Raw genomic sequence first — 17,440 nt, 5'->3', positions numbered from 1 at the left:
GTGTAAGCGGAACAAGTTTTTTCTCCATAGCCTTTCTTTGCCGAGTTACGGCCACGAAACAAAACACGCAATTACATGAACTACGAAATTCAAAACTCTGGAACGCTAACATGCTTATTTGCACTACAAAATCTAATGTTAAATGTTGGCCACGAGGACCAACCGGCAGCCTAGCAACGGGCATCCCTAGCAACGGCTAGGCCTGCAGAAGCAGAGCCATCAGTAAGCATAGGGAATTAATAAAAAAAATGATTGAGATGAGTGATTGAATGAGTTAAGAATGAAAAGATTGAGTGATGGAATGAGCCCACTGTGTAATCGGAGGTGAGCTGCGGAACGTCGGACATCATACTGAACAACACGTGGTTGAACCCAGAAACACATCAGAGAGCTAGGCTTGTCACGCTTCCGTTTAGCACGGTTGGATATGTACGGTGTGAAAGAAGTCCAACAGACAGTGTGCTGCTTATATAAAGCAAGGCCAGGAAGATGCACGTGCACACATTTCACTAGTAGGAATGTTTGTGTTGCTCGTGTGTTGAAATGGTGTTAGGGTACATTAATTTAGTGGCAAACAGTTCTCACAATTGAGGCTGAGAGCCAGTGAAGGATAGCAGGGGTCACAGAAAATTCAGATATGTAAAAAAAATTAGATAAAAAATGTAGCTCAACAGCTTACATCTGGTAACATATCAATAGAGTGTTGCAGTTACTGCAGTTATGTAGCTTAAAAAAATGGGGAGAAACCGGTCAGATATCGGAGGTTGCATGGGTTAGGAAGTAGTTTCTGCAGGATTCGAAAATCTAATTTCCATCCCATCACGTAAGAAGGGGACACAAGCGAGTGTGGTAAATCGAGAGGGATGCATTTACTGAGCATCCAGGGAATTTATTTTCAAGAATTTTGCTGAAAATCTCAAAGACGCAAACAGAAGGGCCGTTCAGGGAAAACTGGTCTGGATTTAGAGGCAGGAGTAGCCGAGATCGACGTTTTACTATCAAACCTATAACATAGAAGACGTGGAAATATCATCATACTTTGATTTGTTTCACATACTTTATGTGAGCGGAACATTCTGATAGATCAAAGACAACCACTTTGATAAGATCAGTTCACAGGAGCTTGATGATGGTCTCACAGGCCTGTCGTGACGTCATGCTGGAGGGTTCTGAAGTTGAAGATGAAGTCTGTGAGCAGGACGCTGAGTCACAGTCTGCATCTGGGCTGGTAACTCTGGCATTGTACCCTGCAACACAAAATTCATAGTGAGATTGTTTCTTTGCTGCAGTATCAGAGAAACATGAATTTTATTAGGACTCACTATCACCATTTTTGTTCATAATAAATGAGAATCAAATGAGATGAACGTGGATCTCATGGTGTGATAAACAGTAATATTTTATTCAAACCCTGCAGTCACATTTATATTTTAAAAAATATATGTGAAAATGAGGGAAACCACGTATGTCATATGAATTGTAAGGGTTAATGGATTACTTTGTTGAAATATATTTGTACGCTGAAGACACATTGCATCAAATTGTGCATGCAACAAGAGTTGAGAGAAAGGGAACTGAGCTGATCAAGAAAGGCTGGAATATATATTGGAATAATTTTGCACGAAATTGCAACCTCAAATTGTGACAATGCATTCAATTACAGTAGAATGTTTGGATTAATTGTTACAAGTGTAGTCAATAATTTACACGAACAGATTGACATAGTCTTCTTTGTTTTTTTCGGTAAAGTCACGTAGAATTCTACGTGACTTTACCGAAAGAACCAAAGAAGATGAATCCTTGCAGTCACAAAAGCTTTAAATCGAAAGATTGACATGGATCGGACAAATGTGGGCATCACAATATATATTGCCATGATGGATAAAAAGATAGAAGCACACTGTCAGCTATGGCTGACAAACTGAAGGCTCGGATTTACATTCAAACCCAACACTTACACAGACTCTTGTCCAAAAAGTCCATCCAAGGCCCATGTCTATGATGAGAGAAGTCAACCGGCATGAAATCCCTGGTAGCGTGGTAGACCATGGCGCCTTGACAATACAAAAAATACAGGGGGGGAATTAAACATCTGTGCTACGTAAGGATAAGGCTTTTCACGTATAGGACCCTTGTCAAAATGCATCGGCAACTGGGACAGCATTATGTCACGACTCATCTCAACCGTTTCTGTGCTCAGCTGCAGTTGAGCAAACGGATTTCCGTTAACAGGGCATGCAGCACTGGCCTCCAACTGGACCATTAATCCGCCAGTAGGGGATGAAGTATCAACGTGTTTTCCTAAGTAATTAGCTATTTATTAAATTTGGCAAAATATGGGCCATGAAGCCTACACAGACGGCCTACTTGTTTTGTTTCAAATAATGTCACCGTATCTTTAGCGACCACTGTGAAGCAGACGGTTAGTCATTATTACGATGAAAACGCCTGCAGCATTAACCATAGCGGAAACTCGCACGTCATGACACACGGTACAACCTGAAAACACATCGGAGGGCTGTAAAGTTCAACTGCGAGCACGTATGTAAGAGTATCATGAAACATCTGCATTATTTTGACAGCATGCCACTCGGTTACATGTCATCGTTTAGTTTTTGGTAGCTATTAAAGACTTAATGATAGCTGCTTCTCTCTCAGTATGTGTGGATGCCATTGGTCTACTAGAAGCTTCCCTGTCTTTACGTTGCTCATTTGCCGGTTGAGTTGGATTGAGTCTTTAGTTTGTTGTCCTTCCACCCCCGCGCACCTCCGATTAGCAAGATCGACTACCTACGGTGCGAAAGAAGTTCAACATACATAGTATACATGCACACCAGAGTGCTGGACGATCATTCTACGATCCACGCCACGCTCCGCACCCGGTACACACCCTCAAGTTTACCCCAACTTACTCCTAGGATAGGGCAGTGGCACGGGACGGGCCTGCATGGGGTCGGCGATGGGTGGTCGGGGTGAATTGTCCACAGCCACAAAGGCGGTGTAGGGCGACACGATTCCGGCCTCAATGCTCAGCGCCACGGCGCTCTGCCTCGCGTCGTCGCTGGGACCGCCGGCTGCCCTCGGGTGGCGGGTGAGCGCCTTGGCCATCAGCCGGTGCAGCACGAGCCTGTGTGGATGAGCACGGGCACCACCACCACCACCGCCACAACCACCATCGTCGTTGTCATTAGCATCGCTGGCAGTAAATAATCAATCGGCATTATGCTGCAGAAACTGAAGCAGCCAGCGATGCTGTGTGTGATTGCAAAAACAGCATCGTCACCATCATCATCGTAATCAAAAGAGTGCGCATCGACAGTTTGATCTACACAACATCACTAGCAGTAGCATCACTGACGATATCACCGCCTGCAGCGGAAATATGAGCAAGGTGACACAGCAAGATGACATTAAATGTAATGTCATCTCCTTGGCCTGTAGGCTAATTGTTTGAGTGCTGATTTTATTACCAAGTTTTGGCCAACCCTTTGATCAATTTGGCCAGCTTCTATAGGTGTAGGTCCCTATTACCAACACAATGTTGTACTCATCTTTAATACATATTGGATCATCATTATGATAACAGTGATAATCCATAAACAACCTAATTTGGATGAACATTAATATGGAAAGTGGCAATGACCGAGTTTGTCAAAAGAGATAAGTCACTGAGCGAAAAGTGAGCATCGTCGTGTGTGTACGTGTGTGTGTACGTGTGTGTGTGTACGTGTGTGTGTGTACGTGTGTGTGTACGTGTGTGTGCGTGTGTAGGTGTGTGTGCGTGTGTGTGTGCGTGCGTGTGTGCGTGTGTACGTGTGTGTGTGTGTGTACGTGTGCGTGCGTGTGTGTACGTGCGTGTGTACGTGTGTGTGTGTGCGTGTGTACGTGTGTGTGTGTGTGTACGTGTGTGTACGTGTGTGTGCGTGCGTGTGTACCTGTGTGTACGTGCGTGTGTACGTGTGTGTGCGTGCGTGTGTACGTGTGTGTGCGTGTGTACGTGTGTGTGTACGTGTGTGTACGTGCGTGTGTGCGTGCGTGTGTACGTGTGTGTGCGTGCGTGTGTACGTGTGTGTGCGTGCGTGTGTACGTGTGTGTGTGTGCGTGTGTGTGTACGTGTGTGTGCGTGCGTGTGTATGTGTGTGTGCGTGCGTATATACGTGTGTGTGCGTGTGTACGTGTGTGTGTACGTGTGTGTACGTGTGTGTGCGTGCGTGTGTACGTGTGTGTGCGTGCGTGTGTACGTGTGTGTGCGTGCGTGTGTACGTGTGTGTGCGTGCGTGTGTACGTGAGTGTGTACGTGTGTGTGCCTGTGTACGTGTGTGTGCGTGTGTACGTGTGTGTGCGTGCGTGTGTACGTGTGCGTGCGTGTGTACGTGTGTGTGCGTGCGTGTGTACGTGTGTGTGCGTGCGTGTGTACGTGTATGTGTACGTGTGTGTCGTACTGATCCTTGCGGTCATCAGGCTCGCAGGTGAACACGATGCGGTTCTCAGCCGGCTTCCCGCACAGCGAGTACTTGAGGAGAGCTTCTCCCTGCCACGGAGCTGCTGGGGGCTGCGCAACCCCCCCAAACGCGTCGACAGGTGATGTGATCACATGACTGAAGAACAAAACATTCGCACTCACCAACACTACCTGAAAAGAAAAAATGTATAACTGGCCACACACCAAGAGTCCATAGAGAGAGAGACTGCGTGAATAATAATGCCATGATATTTCACAGGGGCTGTGGTCCCCACTGTCGAAGCAATGAGCTACTGGTTTGGACGTGATGTCGGCACGGCGAGCTGACAAGTGATGTTGGGCAAACCTATCACCGAGGCATTGGAGAGTCAGCGTTTGCAGCGATGCAATAAACCAGATTGGTGGAGATGCTCGTCAACCTATGGTGTGTTACACGCAATGCTCTGGTTTCTTTTTATCTGCTTCTTTAAAAGTGAAAATGCACGTGTTGCATCTTATCCGACTGCATGAGGTGCCTGGTAGCTATTGTTATTGCTGGTATTTCACATTGAGCTGTGCACTAGCAGGTTGCCACTGTGACAAGATGTTAGCTACCTCGCCTGGTATGTAGGAGCTCGTGGGTTCGATCCCGACCCTGACGCCTGCTGTATATTGGGAGTTTGCGTGTCCTCCCTGGGGTCGTGTGGATTTTTCTCCGGGTCCTCCGTTTTTTCTCTCCACTTTTAGAAACGTGTCTTTAGAGTATTTGCCTGCTATACATTTCCACTTGATGATAAGCCACTTTCGTTGAGCTATAATTTGTGTTAACCAGGTCGCTTCTGAAAAATAGCTGCATTGCTCAGTTGGCCTTACCTGGTAAAACTAAAAGTTTCAAAAGTTCGAAGGATCCCGCGAGGTAGCTGCTTAAAAATGTCGCCTGTACCCGTGTCGCCCCTTCCAACATGAAACAACTTGAGGATTATCAATGTGACAGCCAGGATTGAAGAGTGCGATGTCAGCACAACCTGCACCCAGTTGCTTGACTGGTTCCATGGTTGCTTCAGTGTACACCAAGGAGGCAGGTTGGTAGGCGCTGTCTCTTACATCGTCAGGGTGTTTGCACGTATTAAATAAACAGCTTCATTTAATTGGCTTTGCCCTTGGAATCTCCATTGTTGCTGCACAAGCGATGGTGGCAGAGAAACTGTGAAAGTGGTAATGTCATCTTGGTGTGGACAGGATGCAATAAAGTGTCGAGCAGGTAGGAGTGTGAGCGTTGGTTTGTATGGCACAGATGTGGCTCGTTTGTCATCTTGGATCGGACAGTCTGACGTTCAGAAAGGAGAGGCTGTCTTCTGTTATTAACGAAGTTCATTTAAAATTCTGGATGAAAATTGTGAATGAATGAAGGCGTTAAGTTCCACTTTGAAGTGAGAAGTAATGCCAATGCAGTCATCGATGTATGTGGCAAAGAAGTCGGGTCTGGTGCGTGTGAAGATTTGACGTATCAAATGTCCGACACATAGGTTGACAAAGCTAGGGCATATGCGTGTGCCCATGGCCACCACATTGAGTGCTTCAAATATCTTAGGCTTACCGATTGATTCAAAACTTACATTTCAACCCCCTATTGATCACATCTAAGGAAAAATGAAATAAAAAGTTTGGCTTTTATACAGAAACAAACATTGCTTTCCCATTCGATTGTGCCTGCAAATTGTTAATTATCATTCTACCACTTTTTGACTACTGTGACGCTGCTTACAGATCAACTACTAACGAAACACGAAACGGACTAAACCCGCTTTATCATTCTGCTTTTTCCATTTCCACTGGATGCACCTCTAATTACCAAGGCTGGCTACGTATGGTGCCAAAGAAGGTCAACATACATACCTACATACAGGATCCAACATTGTGACCTCTACGAAATATCCAATCTCACACCGCTTGATGCAAGAAGGAATCTGACATTGGGCCCGGTTCAAACATAAAATCCTTCTTGGAAAATCTGCGCGATAATTTATTAACCCCATTGTTAAACCCAATTAACCTAAGATATCCATGTAATTCCCTTTTAACTATCCATAGAGCAAGAATTGGAATAGGCGACAAAGCCTTTGCCATTGCAGCAACAACGTTTTGGAACAACCTCGTTTCCGCCCTTAACATCGTAAGTCGTCCTTAAAAGAAATATCCTGATGCAGAAGATTAGTACTGGATACGATCATAATTTGCCAACGTGATGCGTAACTTTGATATTTTCCCGTGTATCGACAGTTCAATCCTAATGTGCAACTTTATTGAGGGACGACTGTGTGTTGTCTTGCTGTGGTCTGGGACTGTTTGTTGTTGTTGTTGTTTTTATTGTTTTGCTACCTTGCCCAAGCTTGCATTTAGTGTTGAAAATCGGCAGGAATTGATGTACTTATGCAATTTGTAATATATACTTTATATAAATTTATTTATTACTTATCCACTTGCTTGCCGTTGCTCTACTTTTAACTCCTATCTCTTTTTTTAAATTGTTTGTTGGTGGAACTTGCTGACCCACGCCTACTGAACATCTGTGAACAAGAGCTTCATAGCTCATCGGACTCCTCCTCCAGGATAATTACAGATTCTGGTAGGGATTAGCCAGCCAAAAGCAGACGGACACACAATTCTGGCCGTCACCTGATCAGGCTGTAATTACCGGCGAAACGTTACGATACTTGAATTGTAAATCTTGCAGCGGGTTTACTCTCAAAAACACAACCAGTGTGCTGAACTAGTAACTAATCGGCAAGTTTTGTTTACGTGACAAACCTTGCTAATTGTCTGCATCAGATGGTGGCGGGTTAAACGACACAATTATACTTACGCTATCTAACTAAAAAAAAAACCTCTATTATGTATAACATTGGTTCGCGAAAGGCCAACTACATGTTAAACCCAAATTCGCACACACTCAATGTGTGTTGTGAGGTTCACGCGAGTCTCACCGTCCCTGTGAACTGCGCGTAGACAATCATCTTCTGTCCCATGAAAATGCTTCTGGGAAGCGTGGGCACCACGGTGACAGTGACGCCAGGCGGGAGAGACCATTCCAGCTGGGGGTTGCCCAGCAATGGCTGCATTGCGCACTTGAGCATCCTCAACACCTGCAGACACGAGAAAGAAAACATATGTAACCCTGACATCTTTCCGTTAATTGCACGTTAAATTAAATTGCTGCTAAGTGTAGGTTACAGCATCGGTTACAGAGTATGACTGTACTAGGTAATGTCCTACAACACACATCCTTGTGGGTGACAGACCAGGCACAAGGCACCATAGATCATCCCCAAGTATATTGTGTTTCATGCGTAACTCTGTGTATTGTCTACAGACTGTGCTCCTCAGCTGTAAAAATGTTTTCTGATACAAAGGCTTGAACCCGAGAATTAAAATTTGCAGTTCAGGACGCTGATGCAGCCATGAGCTTCTGGGATGTTTTGTTGTTGTTGTTGTCCCATTTACAATATGGGATGATTGCTGTGCCTCACCTTTGCCTGAAGCTGGTCGGAGCTTGTGACAAACTCTGACAGGCCGTTTCCAACGCGTGCTACCTCCTTAATGAGCTGTGTGGATACACCTTGTCCAATCCCAAACGCAAAGCACCTGTGCACAAGCGGCATCCTCATCATCTGCAGCCGACATCTACGCAATACAAATTACCAATAGCTGCATGACCATAGGGTACATGACCTACACGACTGTCGCTTATCTGCCCCGACCAATTAACCAGCCACACCCAATGCACTATTTGTGCACAGTGGTGGCACTGTCATTTCTAATCGATGTTCACAAATCCGACAGAGTCAGATGCAGTAATGTTGTCTCAATCTCAGTACACACACTTGCTTCTAAAGTACAGTGAAACATTTTGGCAAGTTTAAAGCAGTCTGTGCACGTATTATTATTTTTGTCCGGTAATCTATTTGCGCAAAATAAAATGGGTGTTCAAGACTGGAACGTTTTTGGGGCTGAAACGTATCGCAGGTTTAAAACACGAGGAATCAATGGGAAATGCGGTGATTGTTTAAACGAGTGTTCGCTTAATGAGTAATTTTCGCGGAACGTATCTTGCTCGTTACGAGACAACACGGCTCTATTTGATCACTGCGCTGATGAAGGTGGTGCGGGGAGGATGGCGCCAACGGTGATTTGCCCTCTATTGCCCATTAGTGCCAGCAAGAAGTGCGCACTACTTGAACATTTGACACAAGACAGAGGAAAGTGAAAACAAATGACGACATGTGCAGTGGACACCTACGGAGCTACAGTGAGGGAAAAAAGTATTTGATCCCCTGCTGATTTTGTACGTTTGCCCACTGACAAAGAAATGATCAGTCTATAATTTTAATGGTAGGTTTATTTGAACAGTGAGAGACAGAATAACAACAAAAATCCAGAAAAACGCATGTCAAAAATTTTATAAATTGATTTGCATTTTAATGAGGGAAATAAGTATTTGACCCCTCTGCAAAACATGACTTAGTACTTGGTGGCAAAACCCTTGTTGGCAATCACAGAGGTCAGACGTTTCTTGTAGTTGGCCACCAGGTTTGCACACATTTCAGGAGGGATTTTGTCCCACTCCTCTTGGCAGATCTTCTCCAAGTCATTAAGGTTTCGAGGCTGACGTTTGGCAACTCGACCCTTCAGCTCCCTCCACAGATTTTCTATGGGATTAAGGTCTGGAGACTGGCTAGGCCACTCCAGGACCTTAATGTGCTTCTTCTTGAGCCACTCCTTTGTTGCCTTGGCCGTGTGTTTTGGGTCATTGTCATGCTGGAATACCCATCCACGACCCATTTTCAATGCCCTGGCTGAGGGAAGGAGGTTCTCACCCAAGATTTGACGGAACATGGCCCCGTCCATCGTCCCTTTGATGCGGTGAAGTTGTCCTGTCCCCTTAGCAGAAAAACACCCCCAAAGCATAATGTTTCCACCTCCATGTTTGACGGTGGGGATGGTGTTCTTGGGGTCATAGGCAGCATTCCTCCTCCTCCAAACACGGCGAGTTGAGTTGATGCCAAACAGCTCCATTTTGGTCTCATCTGACCACAACACTTTCACCCAGTTGTCCTCTGAATCATTCAGATGTTCATTGGCAAACTTCAGACGGGCATGTATATATGTGCTTTTTTGAGCAGGGGGACCTTGCGGGTGCTGCAGGATTTCAGTCCTTCACGGCATAGTGTGTTACCAATTGTTTTCTTGGTGACTATGGTCTCAGCTGCCTTGAGATCATTGACAAGATCCTCCCGTGTAGTTCTGGGCTGATTCCTCACCGTTCTCATGATCATTGCAACTCCACGAGGTGAGATCTTGCATGGAGCCCCAGGCCGAGGGAGATTGACAGTTCTTTTGTGTTTCTTCCATTTGCGAGTAATCGCACCAACTGTTGTAACCTTCTCACCAAGCTGTTTGGCAATGGTCTTGTAGCCCATTCCAGCCTTGTGTAGGTCTACAATCTTGTCCCTGACATCCTTGGAGAGCTGTTTGGTCTTGGCCATGGGGGAGAGTTTGGAATCTAATTGATTGATTGCTTCTGTGGACAGGTGTCTTTTATACAGGTAACAAGCTGAGATTAGGAGCACTCCCTTTCAGCAAATCTGGTGGCCAACTACAAGAAACGTCTGACCTCTGTGATTGCCAACAAGGGTTTTGCCACCAAGTACAAAGTCATGTTTTGCAGAGGGGTCAAATACTTATTTCCCTCATTCAAATGCAAATCAATTTATAACATTTTTGACATGCGTTTTTCTGGATTCTTTTGTTGTTATTCTGTCTCTCACTGTTCAAATAAACCTACCATTAAAATTATAGACTGATCATTTCTTTGTCAGTGGGCAAACGTACAAAATCAGCAGGGGATCAAATACTTTTTTCCCTCACTGTATGTTGAGCTTCTTTCGCACCATATGTAGCCAACCGTGGTAATCGGAGGTGCGGGGGAAGGACAAGAAACTAAAACAAAAAGCAGTTCCAAGCGATGTCCAGGATCCACCCTGTTTAGCTTCCAAAGTCTGGCAGTTTTGGGTGCATTGTGAGTGATTTCAACAAAGGCTGTCAAAGGACTCCAAATACGTTTCCTAACATTACATCATGGTTGATGCGTGGTAGATTACCTGTGGTCCATGGAGTGATTTTTCACCTTTTGTATAACACCTTCGGTGTTCATAACCATCTCATCAGTCAGCAAGAAGAGCTGAAATGATACGAGGCAAGAAAAGTCATCATAACTAACGTTACCGCATCACGTGACTGTGATGGATTAGCTGCCATGCATTTCAACGCTGGCTAGTAAGCTTCATTCATAAATTAAAGGGGACAAGTTTGTCAGTTAAGTATCTCAGACAAGATTCTGCGAAAACCAGCACAGGTGGTGACCCGAGCTCTCACGTGTACCTTGCGGGGGTGCTCTGGCTTGCAGGGCTGTCTGTAGATGTCCGCCAGAGGCTCCAGGATATTTGTCCCACCCATGTCGGCGTCCGCGCGCTTCACGTGTGCCAGAGCGGCCTCAATTGTCTGCTGGTTGTACGGCGTGCTCTCGCTAAGAAACATTTTGCGTGGAAATTAATTTTGAATTTGGAATCTGCTTCATTCGGTTTCTTATAATAAAAGGTGGTAAGGTGGATGGATGGGTGGTGAGCGCACAACGCTATAAATCGGTGACCCCAGTTCGATTCTCGGTCAAGGCTAACACCATTGGCAAGTGATACCAGAACCGGTTTAGACCTCTCTCCCTCCAACAATCAAAATTTACGGGCATCGTAAAGTTTGGTCACGTTAAACCACCCTGCCCAAGGGTATTAGGCCTACTCTTCCATGCCGTTCAAGCATCTATGGAAAAGGTGGGAGTACCCATACTTTATCCCACCGCACACAACCTGCCAATTGACTAACGGTGGTGTCCCCATTTATGCTGCTGGGTGGACCAAAAGTGGGGGGCGTGGTGAAAAAACTTGCCCATTGACTCAACTGCCATGCCAGCAGATCAGATCGAGCAGGCGACGTGTGGATTGGTAACCCAGTGTGCGTGGAAGCATCCCTTTACCGAGGAAAGCCTTGCTCTCGAGAATATTAACCCATTCACGTTCTGATGGCGTACATGTACGCCAAAAACTGATGGCGTACATGTACGCCATCAGTTTTTCTTCCAAATCAGAAGTAAAAGGCCATGCGGGAGGGCGTGTGGCACAGTTTGGCGCCACCTATCATAGAGTGGGGTCGTGTCGCTAAAGTTCTCTGCGGTGAGTGCAATGTCTTTTAAAACAACGGTGCTACGCCTCTGCAAATGAAATTAATGCCGATCGGCTTGCGCGTTCCGAGATTTGGCGGTGAACGGGACACCCACCCTTGCAACTTGCAGGCGTCTCGGAACGGGAAAGGGTGAATAACAAAGGAGACTCTTCCAACACGTCCGGAAGTGTCAGGCATGTACCCTCTAGAGGGGATCCCTAGAGCCTCTGCTAGCAGAGGCCCTTCCTCCAGCGGTGGCACGAGCGAGCAATTCCAGGGATGCACCTCTACCTTTTAGGAAGTCAACCCAGACTGACACGGGCTATTAGCCCCTGTGCCGTTTGCCCATGTGGTAGGTACTTTACGTATAATAATAGGGTTTTTCCCCTTTTTTCTGGCAACAAAACTGAAACCTTTTTACAAGGAATCATGTCTGCATTAACCACAAAACTTGTGGTCAAAATGCAAACAAAACACACACTCTGATAATATATGCATTGTCCTTGAAACTGATTGGTCCACACCAGAGACAGCTAAAAGAAGGGGAAAAACCCTATTATTCTACTTTGGTACTGGCAAAGGAGGTCTAATGATGTAGATGCTTACCCGGAGCCCTCATTACTTTAATAGTGTATTGTCTTTGAGCTGTACACCTTTTGGTGTCCTCTGGTCTAGCACCAATTGAGACGAGGCTCCAAAGAAAGCTGTCTCTGGTGTGGACCAATCAGTTTCAAGGACAATGCATATATTATCAGAGTGTGTTTTTTGTTTGCATTTTGACCACAAGTATTGTGGTTAATTCAGACATGATTCATTGTAAAAATGTTTCAGTTTTGTTGCCAGAAAAAAGGGGGAAACCCCTATTATTATACTTTGGTACTGGCAAAGGAGGTCTAATGATGTAGATGATGAGGAACTTTACATGTTGCTGCAGGCAAGGCCGTAGCCATGGAGTCAACATTGGGTGGGACCAAATCTTCCAGGGTGTCTGGGGGTCCCAACCCAGAAAGATATCAAAATTTGAAAACTCATTTCCTGCCTAAAATATAAAAAAATGCACTAACATATGGGATGGACTTTTTTTTTTTACAATAATGTCTAATGGTGTATTGTATTACATTGCTCTGTTTTTACTTTTTTACCATTTCTTGTTTTATTGTATGTAATGTTGGAGATTAGGGATTAATAAAGTACAACCATAACCACAATCATATAAACATAAATCTATGCATTGATTTATATGAAGACAAGTCCAGATATTGTGGCCAAGGTTTAGCAAATTGTTGTTTTTATTTACATAGCATAGCAATTATTATTTCTTTTTTATAGCAATATATTGGGGGGGACATTTTGAGCATATTATAATTATGGCCTTGGCTGCAGGACTGACGTGCTGCTGAAATTACCATATACATTCCATTTTTTTACTCCAAACAAGTTTGGCTAATTTAATTGACTTCGCGCAACAAACTCACCCAAAAAGGGATATGTATCGGGTGCCAAATCTGTAGATGTTGAATAAACAGCCCATGGGAAGACTCTTTATGAGCAGAATCAACGTTTCCTACAGACACAATGCGGAAATACAAACTCGGCAACAAACACTCACATACAAATAATTCGTGCATTTGTTATTCGCGTCCCTAGCAGGTGCTATGCTTCACAGGCGGATACTCCGGTTTTGCCCTCCACGTTTAGAAACAACACGCGTTGAGAGTATTTGGCTGCTATAAATGTCCACGTGATAAGCCACTTCGTTTAGCTATCATTTGTTGCCAGGTCGCTTCTGAAAAATGGCTATATAGCTCAGTGGGCCTTACCTGGTAAAATAACACATTCCTGCGGAGGGAGCTGGTAGGAACGTTGGGTTGCTCGGTCAATGGTCAGGATCAACGGCAGCGTGGTGTATTCCACAAATATGCCCGACTGTGAGGGCGGGCACAAGCCGGCGTGAGTAGGTTAAACGTTGAGTTTTATAAGGCCACCACGGGGTGACCAGCCCCTCCCAACCCAGCCCCACCCCTCCCACCCCCTACCCACCCCCACCCTCCCCACCCAGCCCTTCCCCACCCAACCCCTCCCCACCCTCCCCACCCAGCCCCTCCCCACCCTCCCCTCCCAGCCCCACCCTCCCTACCCAGCCCCTCCCTCTCCACCAAGCCCCTCCCCACCCTCCCCTCCCCTCCTCACCCAGCCCCACCCCTCCCATTTAAGGATGTACGACGGATGGACGGACACAATAATCCCCTGTGGGCTGGTGTAACCAGGAGGTTCCTACCAGTAACAGTTTAAATAGTTTTTAATAATCTGCAGTAGATTCACAGTAGGGGGCGATGTTGCCATGTGATTTGGCGCAATGCAATTTGAGTCATTTTCAAAAGCTTTGGACTGACCGCGGCACACATGGGCTAATCTTCATTGCATGACATCAAGAGCTATTTAACAGAAAAAAATGTTGGGCTTAACACACGCTCAGTATTGACCCAGATGGCCGTTGACCGGCTCAGGATGCACCACACGTTCCCAATGAGGGGCGCCAGGGAATCTGGCTGAAGCGACACAAACCAGCGTGTGTGCAGGGGCGCTCGGGCCCAGAATATTGAAGACGTCTCAGCAGTGACAGTAGTTGTACGTTGTTAAGAGAGAGCCGAGCTGACATTGGCTGCAGGGAAAGATCTGGGTTGCACGACCAGGGTCAGAATGCCGTGTGCGTGGCAGCATTAAGTGTGTTCGCAGCCACGTCATTGCTCACTGAAGCTAAATGTTTAACAAATTGTGAATTACATATATATTTTTTATTTTACTTGTGCGCCACCTGGCGTCATATGGTGCAGTGGTTGATAGTGGTTGATAGAGACTGACCGGTATCTGCTTCTCAGTGTTCGTGGATGCCATTTAGCCTAATGAAGGCTTCTCCTCAGACCTCATTTGCTGCTGTACATGGCTGCACTACACCTGGAGCTCTACAATCCGAGGCCAGAGCCCATAAGCCAGCATTTTCAGCTGGCTTATTATACTCATGACATGACACGTTTGCTACGATGAGGACAGGGGCCTGGATTTAACTGATGGAAGTGGTGAGGAATTGTGCTGCTCCATTGTCATGACATGTGACAGAAGAAAGTAAGCACGTATATTTCGATAATAATGCGCATAATAATGAGGATAATTTGGAGGCATAAGAACTCGCCGCATTAATAAGGTGGGTTTGGCACAGCACTGGCATGGTTCATTTGTACAGTGGAAATGAGATCCAATTGACCTACTTAACGTGATACTGTATATTCATGTGGACCTGACAATATTCCAGAGGAGTGTTTGTGGTACCTTGGCACTTGCGATAGGCTGACCTCTCATACTGCCTGAGCAGTCAATGATAAAAATGAACTCCCCATGCTCGGAGGTTGGCACTGCAGTCTGCTCCATATCACCCGGGAAGAAGTTCAGCATAGCCACGGTGTCCGCCAAGAATGAGACCTCTGAGAAACAAATACCAACGTCATCATAAGCAGCAACATCGGAAGTAGCGTCAACATTATAACTATCACCAGCACCATCACCACAATCTTCACCAAAACCACCAACAAAAAAACACTCTTGCTGCCATCATAACCAACCATCACGAACAGGATCAATACCACCACAAACAATTATTATGACCATCGCCGCGAAAACTATCAACAACCCCATCACCTCCACCACCACATCAGCAATCTTCATAGTTACAACTACCACCTAACTAAACCACCATTAGTATCACCAACAGAACTAATGACACTACCAACACCGCAAAACTAATAACACAACACGTCAACTCTGACAGGAGGTTACGGAACATATCAGGTTTCATGGGTTAACCGAGTTGACTGGCAGATGCACCACCTTTGCTCCCTCTGTGCAAACTCTCTAAAATTATTCGCCAGGTACAGCTCCTTGTAACATTGTTGTGAGAGTTGCTCTTCCGTCTTGCATTGCTATTGGAGATCGGCTGTGTCTAACTGCCCAGTAACATCAATCATTCCAACTCTACTCCTAACCTAAAAATATACACTTTTTACAATACAAAAATTATGTTAATACCACTTCAGGGAACTCACAAAAAGATATACAAGTTGGCATGACTAAATCTAACTAAAATTATGTTTTGATTTACCAGGTAAGGCCCACTGAGCTATAGAGCGCTTTTTCAGAAGCAACCTCTCTATCACAAATAATAGCGCAACGAAGTGGCTTATCATCATGTGGAAATGTTATAGCAGCTAAATACTCTAAACGCGTGACGTTGATTCTAAATGTGGAGGGGAAAACCGGAGGACCCGGAGAAAAATCCACGCATCCACGGGGAGAACATGCAAATTCCAAATATACAGGCATTAGGGTCGGGGCCGAACCCACGACCTCCTGCATACCTAGTGAGGTAGTTAACATCTCGCCAAAGTGGCGTGTGATGGGCTTTTTATCGGAGGCCGTGGTGCCTGATGTACGAAGTTTAAGGAAACCATCGGGAGATGCCTGGATGGATTTTTTTCCTCTTTGGTGTGGTAGAGCGCCTTGTAACTACACAGGGCACTCTCCATCGTGCGGGGACAATGAACACCGCGTTCCATATTTGTGTCGTCTACTTTGAGGATGTCCACAGCTATAGATGATTATTATTTTTATCTCATTATGGAGTAGATGGGTGTAAATAGTTTAAGTGATAATTGTGTTGAAAATCTATTTTGTCATGCAACCGGCACCACACTGTACATATACAGTGGCACTGTCACGAAAGGATATGGCGTAGCCTCCAGCACAACCATTATAGAGGTCGCACTCATTACATTAAAAGGTCGCACTCATTACACACAAAATGCTTGCCACGAATGAACCACAAAACCTTGCTGATCTCGTCAAAGAGGATAAACCATCACGCATACTCCGGTCATCCTTGCGGCGGCTTTTAGCTAACCATCGAACAAAGACGGTCACTGCTTCTGCGGCCGTCTGGAACGCTCTTGCTTCCGATGTTATGAAGCCACTGGAGCTATGCACTTTTAATCATCTGGATTGAAAACTAATTTGTTTCAAACTGCTTTGTGTTTAAGTTTGTTGTCCTTCCCCTGCACCTCCGATTTGCACGGCTGGCTACGTACTGTGCGAAAGTAGTTTAACATACTTCGTACGAACATACATACAACCACAACACCCTGCGTAGTAGCTTTTAAAATTTGCCAACTATTAAGCCCAAGAGGGGGGAGGGCCTCCTCCTCCTGCGAACAGACACCAGTGGGGGTTGCACCGCCATGCTCCATCGCACCGCTCACACAGGCACAATGCATTTCCCCTGACCACCACGTGCTCACCTGCCACTGGTAGGCCAGGCTCCACTAGTGCAAAAGGTTGATGCTTCTGCTCATAGCTAATCAGGACCTCAATGTCGTGATCAAACCTGAAGTCTCCTTCCAGAGACACCTGTTGGGGAGTTCAGAAAAACACAGTCACTCTTTTCAGGGTTTGCCAGATGACACACTTTTCTCAACATATCAGACTGAATAAACACATTATAGGCAGTCCTCAATATGAGAGAAGGGTGTGTAGCCATCATAAGGCATGGTCATAAACCACAGTCGAATAACATTAACATGATATGAGTAAGGTTGCTTCAATATAGCGGTATTACGTTATATCGTACAATTTGAAATCCATGATAATCGTATCATCTATATTTCTAAATATCATATTGTA

General features: G+C 45.4%; 1 protein-coding gene across 7 annotated transcripts in view; it reads right to left on the bottom strand.

Annotated features, from left to right (window-relative positions):
• The window catches only part of LOC116942311 (von Willebrand factor A domain-containing protein 5A-like), a 60,048-nt gene that overhangs the window by 10,626 nt on the left and 31,982 nt on the right, over positions 1–17,440 (bottom strand). For all 7 annotated transcript variants that reach the window (XM_076067097.1, XM_076067099.1, XM_076067100.1 and 4 more), the window contains exons 6-16: positions 17,059–17,167; positions 15,041–15,192; positions 13,189–13,277; positions 10,880–11,024; positions 10,600–10,679; positions 7,969–8,083; positions 7,426–7,584; positions 4,443–4,552; positions 2,913–3,127; positions 1,959–2,054; positions 1,140–1,247 (exon numbers count right to left, since the gene is read on the bottom strand). In XM_076067097.1, coding sequence (XP_075923212.1) covers positions 1,140–1,247; positions 1,959–2,054; positions 2,913–3,127; positions 4,443–4,552; positions 7,426–7,584; positions 7,969–8,083; positions 10,600–10,679; positions 10,880–11,024; positions 13,189–13,277; positions 15,041–15,192; positions 17,059–17,167 — 1,378 coding nt within the window. The remainder of the gene's footprint in view (positions 1–1,139; positions 1,248–1,958; positions 2,055–2,912; positions 3,128–4,442; positions 4,553–7,425; positions 7,585–7,968; positions 8,084–10,599; positions 10,680–10,879; positions 11,025–13,188; positions 13,278–15,040; positions 15,193–17,058; positions 17,168–17,440) is intronic.

Source organism: Petromyzon marinus, chromosome 14, assembly GCF_048934315.1.
Source record: "Petromyzon marinus isolate PM22_M1 ecotype Great Lakes invasive population chromosome 14, UKy_Petmar_22M1.pri1.0, whole genome shotgun sequence".
NCBI classification, from domain to species: Eukaryota; Metazoa; Chordata; class Hyperoartia; order Petromyzontiformes; family Petromyzontidae; genus Petromyzon; species Petromyzon marinus.
Note: the sequence above shows the minus strand (reverse complement) of the source record. Positions and strands in the feature narration are given on the sequence as shown.